This window comes from Enhydra lutris, unplaced genomic scaffold (assembly GCF_002288905.1).
Source record: "Enhydra lutris kenyoni isolate GAN:26980312 unplaced genomic scaffold, ASM228890v2 scaffoldscaffold1, whole genome shotgun sequence".
NCBI lineage: Eukaryota > Metazoa > Chordata > Mammalia > Carnivora > Mustelidae > Enhydra > Enhydra lutris.
Genome location: NW_019154085.1, coordinates 40,438,525 through 40,453,972, shown reverse-complemented (window position 1 = coordinate 40,453,972; position 15,448 = coordinate 40,438,525). Strand labels below are relative to the sequence as shown.

Here is a 15,448-nt window from a genome sequence, read left to right as displayed (position 1 = left end):
AGTGAGGATCAGTGGCAGTCTGCTTGCACCCTGGGGCAACAAGCATGAGGGCCGGGCTGCTGGGGAGAGATCCCAGAGCCTGGGTCTCTAATAGCTTTGTGGGACCGCTGAGCCAAGGTAGCAGCCGCTGCCTTGTGATCTCATCATAGAATAAAGATGGAGCCTTATTGGTTTGAACCACGTTCTTTGTGTTTCTGTTCCTAGCAGCCCAGTGCATGCCTCAGATTCATCACTGTTTGAAGGAGAGTGAGTAGCGCTGATGGCCTGGAAAGAGTGTGTAGGGACACCCTGTGTAGGGCCCCTTGTGGGGGTGACTCCCTGGGGAGTTTCCCTGTCACCCAGAGAGGGGACCAGTGCTGACAGCGCCCTGGGGCCGCGGTGCTGGAGGAATGTGTGCAGCTGGGGGTCCTGCTGTGACCCTGGGAACCTGTGCATGGGGCACTCTTGGTCAGGTGTGGCATTTTGGGGTTGTCTTTTTGGGGGAAAGTTCATGGCCACCTGAGCCAGGAAGATGCAGAGGATTCACCCGGAGGTTGCCAACAGTGCCATCATGTGGCAGAGAGAAGCAAGGACAGTGACTGAGGGATCTGATCCAGGATGTCTCTTGGTGCTTAAGATGGGGACTCCCTCATAGAGGAAGACCCCAGGAAGGTCCCAGACTTCCTGCTCATCTGATGGTGTAAGTCCAAGCTACTTTCCCTATTCAGAGGGGAAAAAAAAATAAAGATTTGTACCTCGAATCTGTGCACAGTTTATATTGGAAGTCAGAAGTAACTAGGGTCAGTTTTGCCATTAAGAGGTTTGTCTTTTTCTGGGCACTGCGTTCCCTGGTGGCAGTGGGCCCAAATCCTAGTATAAATGAATATAAGTTTTTATAGTCATGTAAAAAAAAAAAAGAGGTTTGCCTTTTGTTCATTTCCACTGAAAGACTAAAAATCTCACCTTTTGTATACCTGAGGTAATGAGGTCTCCAATTCCCTCTGAGGGAAATGGGTTGAGCTGTGACAACCTTTAGTGTGTACGTCAAGGAGGAGAATAATTGGGTTCTCTGTGTTTGCTCCCATATGCCCTCAGACCCCCGGCCAGCCTCGGACATAGGAGTCCACAGGCCCATCTTCTGTGACTCAGGCCCACAACTGAGGAATGAGTTAAATGACCACCCCTTAAATTTGCAGGACGGGAACCATAAGAGACTCTTAATCACAGGAGACAAACTGAGGGTTGTTGGAGGGGAAGGGGGTGAAGGGATGGGGTAACTGGGTGATAGACACTGGGGAGGGTATTTGTGGTAATGAGCACTGGGTGTTAGATAAGACTGATGAATCACAGACCTGTACCCCTGAAACAAATAATACACTGTATGTTAATTAGTTGAATTTAAATTAAGAAAATTTGCAGGACATGTGTAAGGAAGGACCTTTATGACTACTAGCAAATTCAATTTTCACAACACCTCACAAATGGAACTTACACATTTTGTTGATGAGAAAACCGAACCTAAGAGATGAGCGTGGCTCACCCCAGATCATCCTCTGGTGTAACAAAGCACTCCCCAAACTTTGTCTCTTAAAAATCATATGCTATTCCACACAGTTTCTGGGGGTCAGGAATCCAGGAGCAGCTTAGCTGGGTGGCTCTGGCTCCGGAACTCATGGGACTGCACCCAAGATGTTGACCTGGATGGCGATCTCCTCTGAAGGCCCCATTGGGGCTGGAGGATCTGCTTCCAAGGTCACTCATGGGGCTGCAGGCAGAGGGGCTCAGGTCCTTGTCAAGTGGGCCTCCCCACAGGATTGCTCCCATGCCAGCTGGCTTCCCCAGAGTGAGAGATCCAGCTGAAAGCGAAGAGTGATGGCGCGGGAGGCAGGGAGTGCTGCAGTGTCTTATAGAGCCTAATCTCAGAAGCGACACACCGTCACTTCCGCCTCCTTCTGTCAGTCACACAGACCAAGCCCGGTGCATTGTGGGAGTGCGCTACACAGGGTATGAATACCAGAAGGCGGGGATCGCTGGGGCCATCTTGGAGGTAGGATACCATGTCTCCCAGCATCTGCAGCCTCGGCCTTTGGCCCTTGGGACAGGATTGTTGAGGGCTCCCTTTGGGATAGAGTTGTCAAATTTAGCAAATAAAAATACAGGATTCTGGGCACCTGGGTGGCTCAGTCTGTTGAGCCTCTGACTCTTGATTTTGGCTCAGGTCATGATCTCCGGGTGGTGAGACTGAGCCCCTATTGGGCTCTGTGCTTTCTTTTTTTCTTTTCTTTCTCTGCCACCCCTCAAAACAAAACAAAACAAGATACCCAGTTAAGTTTGAATTTCAGATAAACAATAATTTTTTAGTAAAAATATGTCCCAAATATTGTATGGAAACCCTACTTTGGGGAGAGAAGTTGCCCAAGAGGAGACACTTCTTGGGGGAGGGCTGAGCTCTAGGGCTCTAGGATCGTGCATGTGACCTGAGGTTGACAAGCTGACCTTTGGTCTTTTTGAGTGTTGAGCTTAGCCCTTCCACCCTAGTCCTTGGCTTCCCTGGGGGACCCACACAAAGTCACCAAGGCAGAAAGAAAGGTCTGGGGAAGGCCATTTTGCAATCCTGGGGCTCCCATCCCTGCTGAAAGCCTCTTTCCTTAAGAGGTCTGGAGAGGGAGGTGTGCCCACATAAAACCCCCATTGGGGCCTCAGAAGCCCAAGGTTGAGGGGTTGTGGAGAGGAGGGTGGCTGGAGGAACAGGGAAGTGAGAGCACAGGATCCTATCTGCTCTACCCCCACCTAGGGAAGGGGAGGAAGAAGAGGCCTCTGCCTTTCTCATTCCTCACAGAAGGGTCCCAGCCTGAGCCAGCCCCCCCTTCCCCCCACAAATTGTTATGCTCTGACCCCCAGACAGTATCCACTCTCAGTCCTCCTTAGCGGCTCCGTGGTGTTTAGCTGCAGAGGACCCATGGTTGAAGAGCGGGGCTTCCCCCTTCCTTCCCTAATCTCAGGAAAGCCGGGCTCTTCCTGCCCCAGCCTTGCAGCACCAGCTGGACTCAAGCCCCAGGGTCAGAAGTTGGCCTCCCCAGGAAGGGCTTGTCCTCTGTCAGACATCCCTGTCCATATGACTAGTGCCCTCCCTCCGCCTGTGCCCCCCACCTCCGGACGCTGCCTGGGAGCTGGGCCAGCTGGGCAGGGCAGGCCTGTTCTAGATGAAGCGCTTGTCCCGCTCATGGTAGGAGAAGGGGTCCCCGGGGAAGGGCTGAGGTGGAGGCTGGTTGTAGGCGCCTTGCAGGAAGATCCAGGCCGTGCCCACCACCATGATGGGCGTCACCACAAACAGGCAGAGTCGGTCCACTGTGCGGGCCACTCGGTTCCAGCAGTCTTTCTCCTGGGGGCAGGGGGGCAGAGACAGGGTGGTGAGGAAGGCTCTCAAACCATGGGCCTATACCCCAAGCCCAGGCCCAGTGACAGAGGCATGGCCTCAGTGTATCTGTGGGGGTTGCCCCTGGCTAGCAGTGGATGTGACAAGCTGGTGTGTTCCCTCTGTCCAGGAGACCAAGAATGGGGCCACAGCCCTCCTCCTCACCCCACTGCAGAGCTCCAGGAGCTGAAGAAGAGCTGGGGTGCCAACAGTCTCTCTCAAGGAGCTGAGGAAGTTTGCATCGTCCCCTCGCCTCCCTCTCCACCCTCCCAGCCTCTCAACGCCATGCTGGCCCCTATGCGAACTGGAAAACAGGGCCCCTTTCTCAAGAGAGAAGTTTAAAAATCATATAATATGGAACGACCACCTAAGGCTGCCTTTTAAACGGTCGCTTATGTCTAGAACATCAGACTTGGAGTTGAGCAGGGACAGAAAATGACGGGTCTGGCAACAAAGAAGGAACCCTAGGGGTGCCTGGGTGGCTCAGTGGGTTAAGCCTCTGCCTTCAGCTCAGGTCATGATCCCAGGGTCCTGGGATTGAGCCCTGCATCAGGCTCTCTGCTCAGCAGGGTGCCTGCCTCCCCCTCTCTCTCTGCCTGCCTCTCTGCCTACTTGTGATCTCTGTCAAATAAACAAATAAAATATTAAAAAAAAAAAAAAAGAAGAAGAAGAAAAGGAAGGAACCCTAAGGGAGCTACGTGCCTGTGGCTATGCCTGGGTGCACACTGTGTGCAGTGAGCTGCTGGAGAGTTCTAGATGGGGGCTCGGCCTCCCAGCGGGGCCCGGGGTCTGCACCCACCGTGAACTCCTTCCTCTCAGTGGGTACGTGTCTCTGAGGGGAAGCAAGGCCCCCTGAAGACAGGATACACTCTAGGCATCGGCCCTCTGTGGCTACTCACCTCATTGTAATTGTTCTGGTCCCTCATGTGGCTGACAATGAAGTTGGCCCCATCCACGGCTGGCTTCAGCTCACTCAAGAGCTCCTGATGGGCCTGCTCAGAGCCTGCAGGGAGCCGGCCTGTGGAGACCAGGCCAGAGGGGGGCATGAGGCCTGCCTCCAGCCCACCTTCCATGGATGGGCTGCACCCCCAAACCCCCTGGCAGGGACCCACGTGCGGTGGTGAGGCGCCGGGCCAGCCCGTGGCGCTCGGACTGCTTCTCAAACATGAGGTCACTTCGGGACTTGAGCAGGAAGTACTCCTCAGCCTTGGAAATGTAGCCCAGGGAGCTGCTCCTCCGGACCAGAGCCCCCGGGCCAGGTCCATCGTCCGCCGGGCGGGACATGTGTAGGAGTTCCGGCAGGGTCTCCAGGAAGAGCTGCAGCAGGTCGGGGGTGGGGGGGATGGGGGACACAGGAAGGCTATTTTACTGACATGCGCCACCTTGGCACATTGAAATGTCTGTGAGTCCATTCCTGACTGCCACAAAGTACTGCTGAGTCGCATGCTGTCCCGGAGTCCCCCTATCCTCTAGTGACAGACCCTTAGCTTGCTTCCAACTGTCCCTCATTGCCCACAGCACAAAGCGGAGCTCATTTGTTCAAAATGAATTATATACACAAAACAAAAAAGAACAAGGCCTCCAATGCTCTGAGCTCTTCTCCAGACACTGATGACCAAACAAGCCCTCAACCTTCCCAGAACAGCGAGCAGCGGCTGAGAGGCAAGGACACCCCTTCCTGGGCATGCCATCCCCGCATTCCTCGCCTTCTTTTCCATCAAGGGTAGAGGGTACATACAGCAGAATGGGCAGCCCTGAAGTGTAGAGCTAGGTGAATTTTTATAGATGCTGTCAACTATGTAAACACTCCCCAGAGGAGATCTCCAACGGGTTCCCAATCCCTGGTGCTTCCGCCTGTCACTTCCCCCCACCCCCTTGGGAAACCCCCTCCCAATTTCTATCGCTGAAGGCTGGTTTTGCCTGTCCTTGAACTTCATAGAGAGGAGACTGTGCAGCTTGTGCTCCTCTGGGTCGGGATCCTTCTGAGTAGCAGCCAGCCAGGAGAGTCGACCATTCGGCGTGGGTAGCAGCACGTGGCGCTTGGGTCACGCAGGGCCGGCGTACCCGTGCAATCATGCCAGGGGTCTTTCCCTGCTCTCCTGTGAAGGGACTGCTGGACCGTCTCCAGCTTTTGGCTGAGAGCCCTCACCTTCTTGACCCCCTCAGACAGCACGTGCGTGCTGGGGGTGCGGAAGTGGATGTTGAGCACGATGACGCAGATCACGACAACCATGGTCACCAGCACCATGCCGAAGAGCAGGAATCTGTAGGGACACACTCACTGTGGAGCCCTGGTGGGGCAGGGCGTGGCAGGGCGTGGTGGGCGGGGCTGGCTGGGGGTGTGTGGCATGGCACAGACATCACTCACTTGCCAATGAGGGGGATGGCGATGGATGTGGCTGGCAGCCTCTTGGAGATGAGCAGCAGGAAGACAGACTGAGCCAGGAGCACTGAGATGGCCATCGACGTCTTCTCGCCACCTGGGGGAGCCTGGGACTTAGCAGCTGTTCCCTCTGGTCTTGGGCCCAGTGGGTCTCACCATGGCCCCTGCACCACTGGTCACAAAGCCACCATACCCTGATTAACATTGTGGGGGTACCGAGCTAGAGGACATGGGTTCAAATCCCGGCTCTGGCACTTACTTGCTGGGTGACCTTAGACAAGTAGCTTAACCTCTCTGTGCCTCAGTTTTCACAACTGCGGAATGTTGTGAGGACCAAGTGAGAGAGTGAGTGTTAAATGCTCATCATGCTGCCTGGGGCTCAGTGACCACCAGGTCTCACTGGTAGCCAGCTTGCTGCCACTCAGCCCTCCAAAAATCACAGGTCTGGTGTGTCCCCCTGTACAGAAAGCTCCAGGACATCCTCAGAGCCCCCATATTTCCCCAACTCCTAGTCCTCCACTCAGAGACCCCCGGCCCAGCACTGCCGAGCTCCTCCCATTGGAGCCCCTGAGCACTCTGAGGTGGCCACTGCAGTCACAGGCCCACAGCCCTGCCCCAGGGCCCCTTCTCTACCTGGAAGCTGCGTCCCATCCCATCTCCAGCTCAAGCACCACCTCTTCCAGGAAAGCTTCCCCCATTATCCTACCCTGGAGGCCATGCTCTCAGACCTGCAGAGTACAGTCTCGGCCCGCAACAGAGGCTGGATCACACTTGTCCCTGGGACTCACTGTGCCTTACTTCTAGTAAATACTCTGAAACTATTGCGAAACCAAGTGAGCACAGATTACACATGCCCTTCTAGAACCAAAAGAACATCAGCTGCATGCCCCCACGCCTGGCTTCCCAGAGATCCCTTCAGCCACCCACTGGTTCCAAGCAGATGGTCTTCTGTGTGCCAGGCCTGTGGTCATACATGGTGACTAGGACAGACCTGATATCTGCTCTGACAGAGGGACAGTCTTGTGGTTCTCTCTAGGGAACTTCCTTGGGAAGCCCCACTGTGAGAAGCAGAAGCAAGGTCCAAGAGAGACGGACTCCCCAGGGGCCCTGTCCATTTGGGGATGTTGGACAGTGTCACAAAACCCTCCCTTTGGCTGGCCACATGCCCCTCCTGCTTGGACCCTGGGCAGGAAGCCCCGGAAGTGGTGACCCCCTTGTGTCTCCCAGGAGGAAGGGAGGGGAGGGTTGGGAGGCCGAGGCTCAGGGAGTGGGAAAGGCGCCCCAGGCGGCTGGGGGCTGGGATGGGCTCTGAGGCTCACTGTCTGCCGGCAGGTAGAAGACTAGGTTGATCATGAAGGAGATGAGCACGCAGGGCACCAGGATGTTGATGACGTAGAAGAGGGGCTTGCGGCGGATGATGAGGTAGAAGGAGACGTCCTGGCGGCCAGGACTGTCCAGTGGGACACTGAGGTCCATGTTGATCCTAGCTGGCCGGTGCACTATCTCCCACTCCCCATTCTCTGAGGGCGGCAGAAGGACACCTTGGTGTCAAGTTGGGCAAGGGGGCACGGGATGGGCTCAGGGCAGGACTGGGGGCTGGGGAGAGGGGGCATGCGGAGGACGGCTGGGGTTCTGTTTGCAGGTTTCCCTCCCTGGGGGGTTGGGATGGAGGTTTCAATCTGCAAGGGAGAAATTCTCTTCTAGGAGTGTTTCCCCCTCTTCTTGGAAGATATAGAGGCTAAGGCCATAATATGGTTCAAATAAGTCTTAGAGATAATGATGCAGCAAGAGTAAGACCAATCCCTCCCCCTCCACTCCTCGGGGATGGAGTAGCCTTGGGACTAGTGTGACATTGGTCTCCTGTGATGGACAGCAGCATGGGGTGGGGGACCCCTAGAAGATCTGAGCCCGCTCATAGATGGGGGTGGGGGGTGTTGGTAGGGGGCAGCACACACAACCGTAGAGTACCCGCTAAAGCCGCAACCATATCCCTGGGCTGCCTGAGAACAGAAGACTAACGACCCCTCTTATCTGTCAGCCACATCCATCCCCAGGGACCCTGTCCAGATCCAGGAGGGTCTTCCGGCCTGGGCAGCAGAAGGAGTGTGGCCCTGTCGGTCTCTGCCTGTGGGACACAGTCCCTCCAGTTGGACTTCTTTTCCTTTCAGTGTGCTAGATTTGTGTCAGTAAGTATGTCTGTGTATGTTTCTCTGTGGGTCAGTGTGTGTCTGTCCATCGGTGTCTCTCTGTCAGTCTGTGTGCCTGTAGGTCCATGTTCCAGGTGTGTGCGTGTGTGTGTGTGTGTGTGTGCAGGTGCATCTCTGAGGGGGGGGCGGGCAGTGTCAGGGTGACCGTATCTGTGGATGTGTGTCTGAGGGGCCCGCCCACCCCGCCCACCCACAGCCGCTACTCCCAGCACCTGTGAAGCCCTCGGGGTCAATGATGATCCACTCCACAGGGTAGAAGCGGCCCTCTTCCTCCTCTTGCTTCAGACTCAGGGTGATCTCCTTGGCTGTGTACTTGAGGGAACTGGGGAGGGCAGTGAGTAGAGGGGGGTCCTCAGCCATTGGGCGCGGCCACTGATGGCAGGGGGTGGGAGAAGGCTAGTAGTAGAGGAGGTTCATGGTCAGAGGGGCCGTCAGGGGTGTGAGGGAGCTCTCATCAGGACGGAGCGGGGGCCTCTGCACGAGAGTGCTTCAAGGACCTTTCTCAGTCCCTGGCCAGGGTGAAGGGTGGCTGGAGAAGTGGGTGCACCTGAACTTGAGGGAGCAGTTCTGCCAGTCAAAGGGGAAGTAGGTGACGGAGATGGGGCAGGAAGAGCGGAAGATGGCAGGTGGCAGCCAGTACACATAGCCCGAGGGGTAGATGAGCACGTTGCAGGAGTAGGAAATCTGGAAGGAGCCGTCGTTGCTGAGGGACAAGGACAAGGGGTCACCATCAATGCCAGCCAGCTTGGAATTGGCAGGGTTTGGGGGGTCAGAGCGGGGGAGGGGAAGCCAGGGAGGGCTGCGGCTCAACTTGTTCTCCAGCACAATCTCTGGGAGCCACAGCATGTCAGGGGGCAGGCGCAGGACACTGATATTGCCAAATTCTTCAGCATCCCACTGCAGCCGGCTGTCTGTCCAGCCCTGGAAGCCCAAAAGAGGTGTCAGTGGTAGGCTCTGCTGTTGCCCAGGCTCCCCTTTCCCCCCTCAACTCTCCTCACTTCCCTGAGGGAAGACTGGGCAGGGTCTAGGAGCTATGATAAGAGTTTGGGGGAGGTGGTACAGAGTTAGGACTGAGATCTGTCATGTACAGCTATGTAGAACGTACACTGCACAATCAAGGGAGCATATTTCCATTGTGGGCATAGAATATGTATATCTGTATTATGAAATTCTGACAGGTGGCAGAAGAGTGTCTTCTAATAAAATCAGGATATTGTGACAATTTCCCCATAGATGAAGGATCCCGGTCTACCAGAAGTCTCTATCTGAGCTAGCTAGTAACTGTTCAAGGTGGTGGGAAGGGCAGCTGGGCTTCTGGATAGAAGTCAGCTCCTTCGGGAGGACAGGAGGATCCACTTCTGGAGATCCCCAAGCAAAAGGGAGCACAGGGAAGCCTGGGCCTTACACCCTCACCCCCACACCCCAGCACTGAGCGGGCTATTCTTACGTGCTCAATCCACACATTAGTGGTGAGGGTCTCCTCCACTTCTTTCTGTAATCACACACGAGACGGCTGTCCCCCAGGGCCCGCATGGTTCTTCCACCTATGTACATTCACCAAGCACCTACTCCCAGCCGCCACCCAGGGGAAACCATGGCAATTGGCCTAATCAGACACCTGCCACAAGCATTCACAGTCACTAGGGGGTGGGCAGACCCAGGAGCAGGGACAGCGCATGGCCTCTGAAGTGTATCATGGGTCTGATATGGGGCACACCCCAGAGCTGAAGCTGGGGGGGAAAGGGGGATCAGGCCAAAGCTTGTGGCAGCATTGAGCGTGCAGAACACTGGAGCCTGCTTCCCTGGGACAGGAACTACCATAGTCCAGGCTGGGGCCTTGAACTTCCTTCCTGGTCATCCCAGTCCGGGAGACAGGCAGGCCTCCCAAGAGCTGTCCCTGCCCTCCCGTCCCCAGCCCGGCCACAGAGGGGGTCTCACCAGGGAGATGAGGTTGGAGAGTGTGAGGGCCAGCGTGATGTCTACACTCTCTCCCTGGTGTGCCGGCCGGAGCTCCTTGTTGTAGCCTTTCTCTTCGAACAGGTGCCGAATTAGCCGCTCCTCCTCGTTCAGGGCCCAGCTACCTGGGGATGGGTGGGGTGCAGGGCAGGGATGGACAGGAAGGGAGCTGCCCTGAAATCCTGCTGGGCCATGGGGCTGGGCTCAGCAGGGGGGTCCCACCACTCCTGCCCCTCCAGGGAGAAATAGCAGTGGGGGTGGGAGGTTGGGCCCGATGCTAAGGGAGGGAGAATCAGGTAAGTAGGGTAGGAGGGGACCATGCAGTAGGGGCCCTGGTGTGAGTCCTGAGGGCCCTTCAGGATGGGGTGATGTCTGCTCTTACCACAAACAACCAGCATAGCCAGCAGCCCCAGCGTCAACCCGGGTCCCTCCATCCTGTCCCTCTGACTGGGTCTCGTGGCTGCCCCTTCAGTCTACAGGGCTGGGGAATGTGGGTGGGTAGGAAAGGGGACAGGTGTGGGGAGGGGGGGGGTCATGTGCAAAGGGAAGTGGCAGCCCGGAAATGCAATCTGACACGTCTGGGCATGGCTCCGGGTATAAAACCCAAGGCAGGTGCTGAGGGGGTGGGGATGGGGACTGGCCGCCAGGCAGGAGCCCAAGGACAGGAGGCTGGAACTTCCCACTACTAGCAGTAGGGGTGGGGGCTGGGTAGAGGCACTGGATTCTGGGGGCAGCTCTGGCCATCCACAGGGAGGGGAGTGGTGACAGGTCAGCTGTTGCCATTTCTTGAGGAGCAGACATGTATGCGGAAATGGGGACTTAGCAGCCTCTCTCCAGTGTGTCTTTGTGTCTTTGTGACCTCTGCCAACTGCTACTGGAGGCTGGGTCCTCCTTGGCCCTAATGTTCACCCACCCAGTTCTCATCCCAAGAAAGCTCCAGAGTTATTGCTGTAGATCATAAATAACGTTTATTAAAGCAGCCGGGATTTTCTGATGACATATCTGGGAAGACACATGGACCCAGGCCCCCCGCCCCCCACACCCAATCAACTGTGGCTGGGACATATTGTTATCACAGGAGCCCCTTGGAGGGGTAGGTCTTGACCAAGGGTTGGTTCATGGCCTCCTGGCTGGGGAAATCTGAGGACTGAGTGGGGGGTGCCCCTTCCTCCCCAGCCCCTGGCTCTGCCTTGCACCCATCCGGGGTCCCTCTGCCTCTCCCAGTGCGGCCAAACGGAAGGCCTGCAGGGCCTGCACCAGCAAGCGGGGGAGGCTGCGAGCCATCGTGGCTGGCTCCAGGCCTACCAGGCCCCCGAAGACCACATGTTGGCCCCCCAAGCCTGCCCGCACCCAGGCTCGGAAGAGGCCGGTCAGCGTCTTGGAGCCCAGATCGGCCAGGACCTGAAGAAGGAGGAGGGAGCTCAGGGTCCCACAACCCAGCTCTTGGTCTGCCTCCTCCGGGCCCCCAGAAACTCTCACCCAGATCCACTCCCCCCCATACCCTCCCAATCCTGCACACTTCCTGCTCACTTGGACACCCCCACGTGCCCTTCTACTCACACCTCCCCCCACACCTTCACATCCACCCAGCACCCCAGCTTACACGCAGATGCCCTCCCTGCCCCTTTCTCCCAAGACACCCCCCCGCCTCCACCCCAAGTTGCTGGGGAGCAGGTCCTCCCTCCTGCTGTGGAGGGTGCCCCTTCTGTCCCCCTACTCATCAGGGCTGACCCAGGTTAGCCTTCTGAGGCCACTTTGAGTGAATGTGGGAAGACTGACGACCTACCTCGTGGAAGTCCATGGCCAAGTGCTCTGCTGGGACCTGCAGGATCCAGGCATGGGTGCCTTGAAGGGTGGTCAACTTCTGTTGCAGACTCTCCAGCCCAGGGCAACCTGCAGGAAGGGGAGAGGTCCTGGGAACAGCAGTAAACGCACCGGAAAGGAGCCGGGGTGGGATTCCCACAAGGACCTCAGTGGACCGCCTCCCAGGGGGCAGATTTCTCCTCGTGCTACAGATGGGAAACTGAGGATCAGAGAGGTTAAGTGATAACAAAAGCAGATGGTCTCTGCTGAACTGAACCCCCAAAGAGTCATCCTCCCTACTGCGGGGAGGGGGGGCGGGGGCTCAGGTGGGGAGAGCCAGTCTGCCGGTTGTCCCACGAAGCCCATCGCCAGCCCTTGGCCTGCTACTCTCCCGGCAAAGGCCCGCAGGGGGCGTCATTACCGTTCGCTTCCACGCGCTGCTCCGGCCTCCGCTTCGGGAATCGAGCGCCCGCAGCCCGCGATCCTGGGGAGACGCAGCGTTAGGGGATCGCCTCCTCCGCGCAGTTGGTGGCAGGGGGTGCTGGGGCTGGAGTGTGAAGGCGCGGGGTACCTGGGTGCAGCCGCTGCTCGCGGGCGGGGTGTCTGCGAGGCTCCAGGAGCGACAGAGCCGGACGAGCCAGGGTGGGGGCCAGGCGCCGCATCCCTGGGCTCGGGCCAAGCAGTTCCTGAGCGCCCCGCAGCAGGCCCAGCAGGGTGTGCGCCAGCGAGCGCAGCTCTGCGGGCGGGACAAGGGTCCGAGAGGCGGTCAGACCTGGGTCAGGCCCCCTGTCCGCCGGCCCAGCCCTGGGAACTGGACTCACCGCATCTCCTTCGGCGCTGCAGGCACTGCTGGTGCGCCAGACGCGCGCAGGCGGCCTCGGGCCCCGGGCACAGGCGGGCGTAGAAGGCGCAGGGCGGGGCGGCGTCTGCCGGCGGCTCCCCGGGCGGCTCCCAGGACAGCAGCTCCCTGCAACTGGGCTCCCGGCTGGAGGGGGTTGCTGCGGGGGGTAGGGATGGGGGGCAGCGGCGGCCAATTCAGCCCCGGCTTTGGACCTTAGCCCTTGCAGCTCTTCCCCGAAGGGAGGACAGGCTTTCCCCACGCAGTAAGGGGCTGGGGGCCGGTGGGATGTAGAGGGGCTTGTCCCAAGGGCTGTGAGCAGGGCACTTCGGGGAGAGGTGAATAGGAACGCGGCACTCACCACTCATCTGTTCCTGGAGCCAGTCTTTGAACACGGCCACACGAGTGTAGACCCCAGGCTTCCCTGGCTCTCCGCATCCATCCCCCCAGGAGGTGACTCCATACAGGACCTCCCTGGGGTGGGGCCCAGGCTCAGAACAGGTCAGGGGGCCTCCAGAGTCACCCTGCGGGACCCAAGCCAAAAGAGAGAGTACTTCATCGACCTGCCCCTCTCCTCTGCCAGCCCGACACTTAGCAGGGTGGGACAGCTCTGAGTTCTGGGGATTCTACCCTTGTACCCCCTTTTAGTGGTGGGGACATGAAAGCTCAGACAAGTTGAATGACAGCCGACTGCGGAAGGAAAGAAGCCGTCCTGTCCCTGGGGAGCAGCCTGCTCAGCACCCTAACATCAATCAGGGCTCCTACCTGGCAGGAGTCCACGCCCCCGGCCAGGTAGCCAGCACATAGCATGCTGCTGGGGTGCAGCTCGGGCCCCAGGGCCCTTTTGCAGGTGTCAGTGCTGAGCAGGGGCACTCTTGCCTCTCTCACCGCCTCCGCCTCAGGCCCATCTACAGGGAATCGGTGGAGGGAGCTCAGGCCTGGAGGGCTGGGGCCTTGCTAGCAGGTCCCTCCTCCCACTACCCTCCTTGATTCCTCCCCCTTTGCAAGATCAGACAGTATTTCGCAAAGGTGATGGGGGGGGGGGGTCAGATTCCCTACACCCGGCCTTCCCCAACTCCATCACCCTAACCCCCCATTCTTCGCACTCACACTGGAAGCAGCCCCATACCTTCGAAGAGGGCCCCCCAGCCCGCGATAGCGCAAGCGGTGCCGGCTGGGGGTTCCCGGGGCCCCTGGGGCAGGCACACAGGGCGCCACGCCCCGGCCGGGCTCACGGGCGTCCACAGCTGCACCAGGGCCAGGTCGTTGTGGAAGGTCCGCGGGTCAAACTGCGGAGGGAGTGGCCGCGCAATAGTGATGAAGTGTGGGGTGGGGGTGCTGTTCCCCACTCTGAGAGCCTGGGGTCTGCCCTCTCACCTTGGGGTGCGGCAAGATGCGGTTCACCGGCACCTCCTCAGCTTGCTCCCCCTGGGGCCCCTCGGCTAGCGTCACTGTCCACAGAAGCTCGTTCTGGGCACTGCGGGACAAGGGGCGAGTCCCCTGAGACCCTGCCCTCTGCCCACGGGCACCACTCAGCAGGCCCGCACGCCGGGATCTCTGTGTCTCCGCTCCTTCTCGCCGGGCAGGGAAGGTGGGCGGGGGAGAGGTAGGGCCCCCCAGTAAGTCTAGGAGCCTAGCCCAGCCGGGCGTTCCCAGATAATCCTCACCCAGGCTGGGCGGAGAGGGCGCCTTGAGGCCGGGGGCAGGGCAAGGCGGTGACCGCCGCCAGGGGGCAGCAGAGACCGGCCCTCGCCTGTGTCGCCCGCCAGACGACCCACCGCGCACTGGGGGTGTGGGCTGGTCAAGGGCCTGGGGTCCAACGTACCCCGCGAAGCAGTGCGCCGCGGTGAGCACCCAGGACGCCGCCACCAGGACGCCGCCACACAGAGGCTGCCCTCCGAGCTGCAGCCTCACCAGCCAGGGCCAGGCTCCGGGCGGAGCTGCGCTGCCCCCAACAATGCGGCCGTGGGCCCGTGTCACGTTGACAGCGCTTGGGCGCCTCTCGCCACAAGGCCCTAGAAAGGTGGCATGGGCGTCACAGGGGACAAGTCCTGGCCCCCTCACCCTCGAGGCCCTTCCAGGGTACACCCTTCCCTTGGCCCTGCCCCCTGGAGCCCTTTCAGCCCTACCTGGCTCTGCTGGATCCTGGAGGAGGGGGGCCAGAGGCCTGGGATGCCCAGCGCCTGCTGAGACACAGACCTCTGAGCCTCATGGCTGGCCTCCCACCCCTCCTGCACCCCAGGCCGAGCCTGGGCCCTCTCTCTGCCCTACCGCTCCCCTCTGTTTGTCCACCCCCAGCAGCCAGGGTCTATTTCACCATGAATTTCTCACTGTCCACCCAATGAGCCCAGACTCTTCCTGTCCTCCTGCCTTTGCACGGACTATGTCCCAGGCCTGGCGTGCCCTTTCTTCTTGGCAAGACCTTCATCAGCATTGTCTAGGTGGCAGCCCCACCTAGTCTCTGTCTCCAAGAGGGAGTCACGTGTGAAGGGAAGGGATGGGATGGACAGGAGGTCGGGCCCAGGGTAGTCAGGGCAAGCTCACCCGGGCACGGGATGGTATGGTTGGCACAGCCGCCGCACTCATGCAGTCTGTGTCGAATCTCCATCGACACTCGATTAACTGTCCACTGGGCGCTCCTCTGGGCGGCCTGCAGTGCTCTCGTGCCGTGGGCTGACAGAGCTGCTGGGACATGAGGCACAAGTCACCTGCGGCTGGGGAAGAACCTCAGGCTCCAGCCCTGAGCCTGCCTGGGGAGACGGGGGGGGGGGGGGGGGGGGGGGAGGGGGGGGGCGGGGGGGCGGGGGGGGAGGGGGGGGGGGGGGGGGGGGGCGCGGGGGGGTGCGGCCCACCGGGGAGAGCGCGGC

General features: G+C 59.2%; 2 protein-coding genes across 5 annotated transcripts in view; both read right to left on the bottom strand.

Moving 5' to 3' along the window:
* Positions 1-3,178: 3,178 nt before the first annotated feature.
* On the bottom strand, positions 3,179-10,374 carry LOC111144110 (cholinergic receptor nicotinic delta subunit). 4 transcript variants are annotated; one of them, XM_022498250.1, is made up of 12 exons: positions 10,323-10,374; positions 9,923-10,065; positions 9,432-9,476; positions 8,796-8,905; positions 8,532-8,687; positions 8,197-8,306; positions 7,097-7,297; positions 5,763-5,874; positions 5,544-5,658; positions 4,507-4,711; positions 4,294-4,412; positions 3,179-3,361 (listed from the first exon to the last, which is right to left on the bottom strand). In XM_022498250.1, exons 1-12 carry the CDS (start codon positions 10,372-10,374, stop codon positions 3,179-3,181), a joined length of 1,551 nt encoding a protein of 516 aa, XP_022353958.1. The 4 variants fall into 4 exon arrangements, with proteins under 4 accessions (XP_022353958.1, XP_022353966.1, XP_022353976.1 ...); XM_022498258.1 differs by lacking the exon at positions 9,432-9,476; XM_022498268.1 differs by lacking the exons at positions 9,432-9,476; positions 9,923-10,065; positions 10,323-10,374 and having other exon boundaries at positions 8,810-8,877.
* A 658-nt stretch (positions 10,375-11,032) lies between these two features.
* Positions 11,033-15,448, bottom strand: part of LOC111145460 (protease, serine 56) — a 5,171-nt gene continuing 755 nt past the window's right edge. The window contains exons 2-13 of the mRNA XM_022500359.1: positions 15,126-15,263; positions 14,711-14,764; positions 14,407-14,596; positions 13,959-14,058; positions 13,711-13,870; positions 13,347-13,489; positions 12,943-13,105; positions 12,565-12,741; positions 12,315-12,479; positions 12,165-12,227; positions 11,727-11,833; positions 11,033-11,341 (exon numbers count right to left, since the gene is read on the bottom strand). Coding sequence (XP_022356067.1) covers positions 11,057-11,341; positions 11,727-11,833; positions 12,165-12,227; positions 12,315-12,479; positions 12,565-12,741; positions 12,943-13,105; positions 13,347-13,489; positions 13,711-13,870; positions 13,959-14,058; positions 14,407-14,596; positions 14,711-14,764; positions 15,126-15,263 — 1,745 coding nt within the window. The 3' untranslated portion in view covers positions 11,033-11,056. The remainder of the gene's footprint in view (positions 11,342-11,726; positions 11,834-12,164; positions 12,228-12,314; positions 12,480-12,564; positions 12,742-12,942; positions 13,106-13,346; positions 13,490-13,710; positions 13,871-13,958; positions 14,059-14,406; positions 14,597-14,710; positions 14,765-15,125; positions 15,264-15,448) is intronic.

What these genes read in the sequence shown, in the direction of transcription:
- LOC111144110 (XM_022498250.1), bottom strand. Translation starts at nt 10,374, where the DNA reads ATGGAGGGACCCGGGTTGACGCTGGGGCTGCTGGCTATGCTGGTTGTT. An exon ending in CTAATGTGTGGATTGAGCAC is followed by an intron (nt 8,906 to 9,431) that starts GTAAGAATAGCC and finishes TTGGGCTTCCAG; the next exon opens with GGCTGGACAGACAGCCGGCT. An exon ending in GCCATCCCCCTCATTGGCAA is followed by an intron (nt 5,659 to 5,762) that starts GTGAGTGATGTC and finishes GTGTCCCTACAG; the next exon opens with ATTCCTGCTCTTCGGCATGG.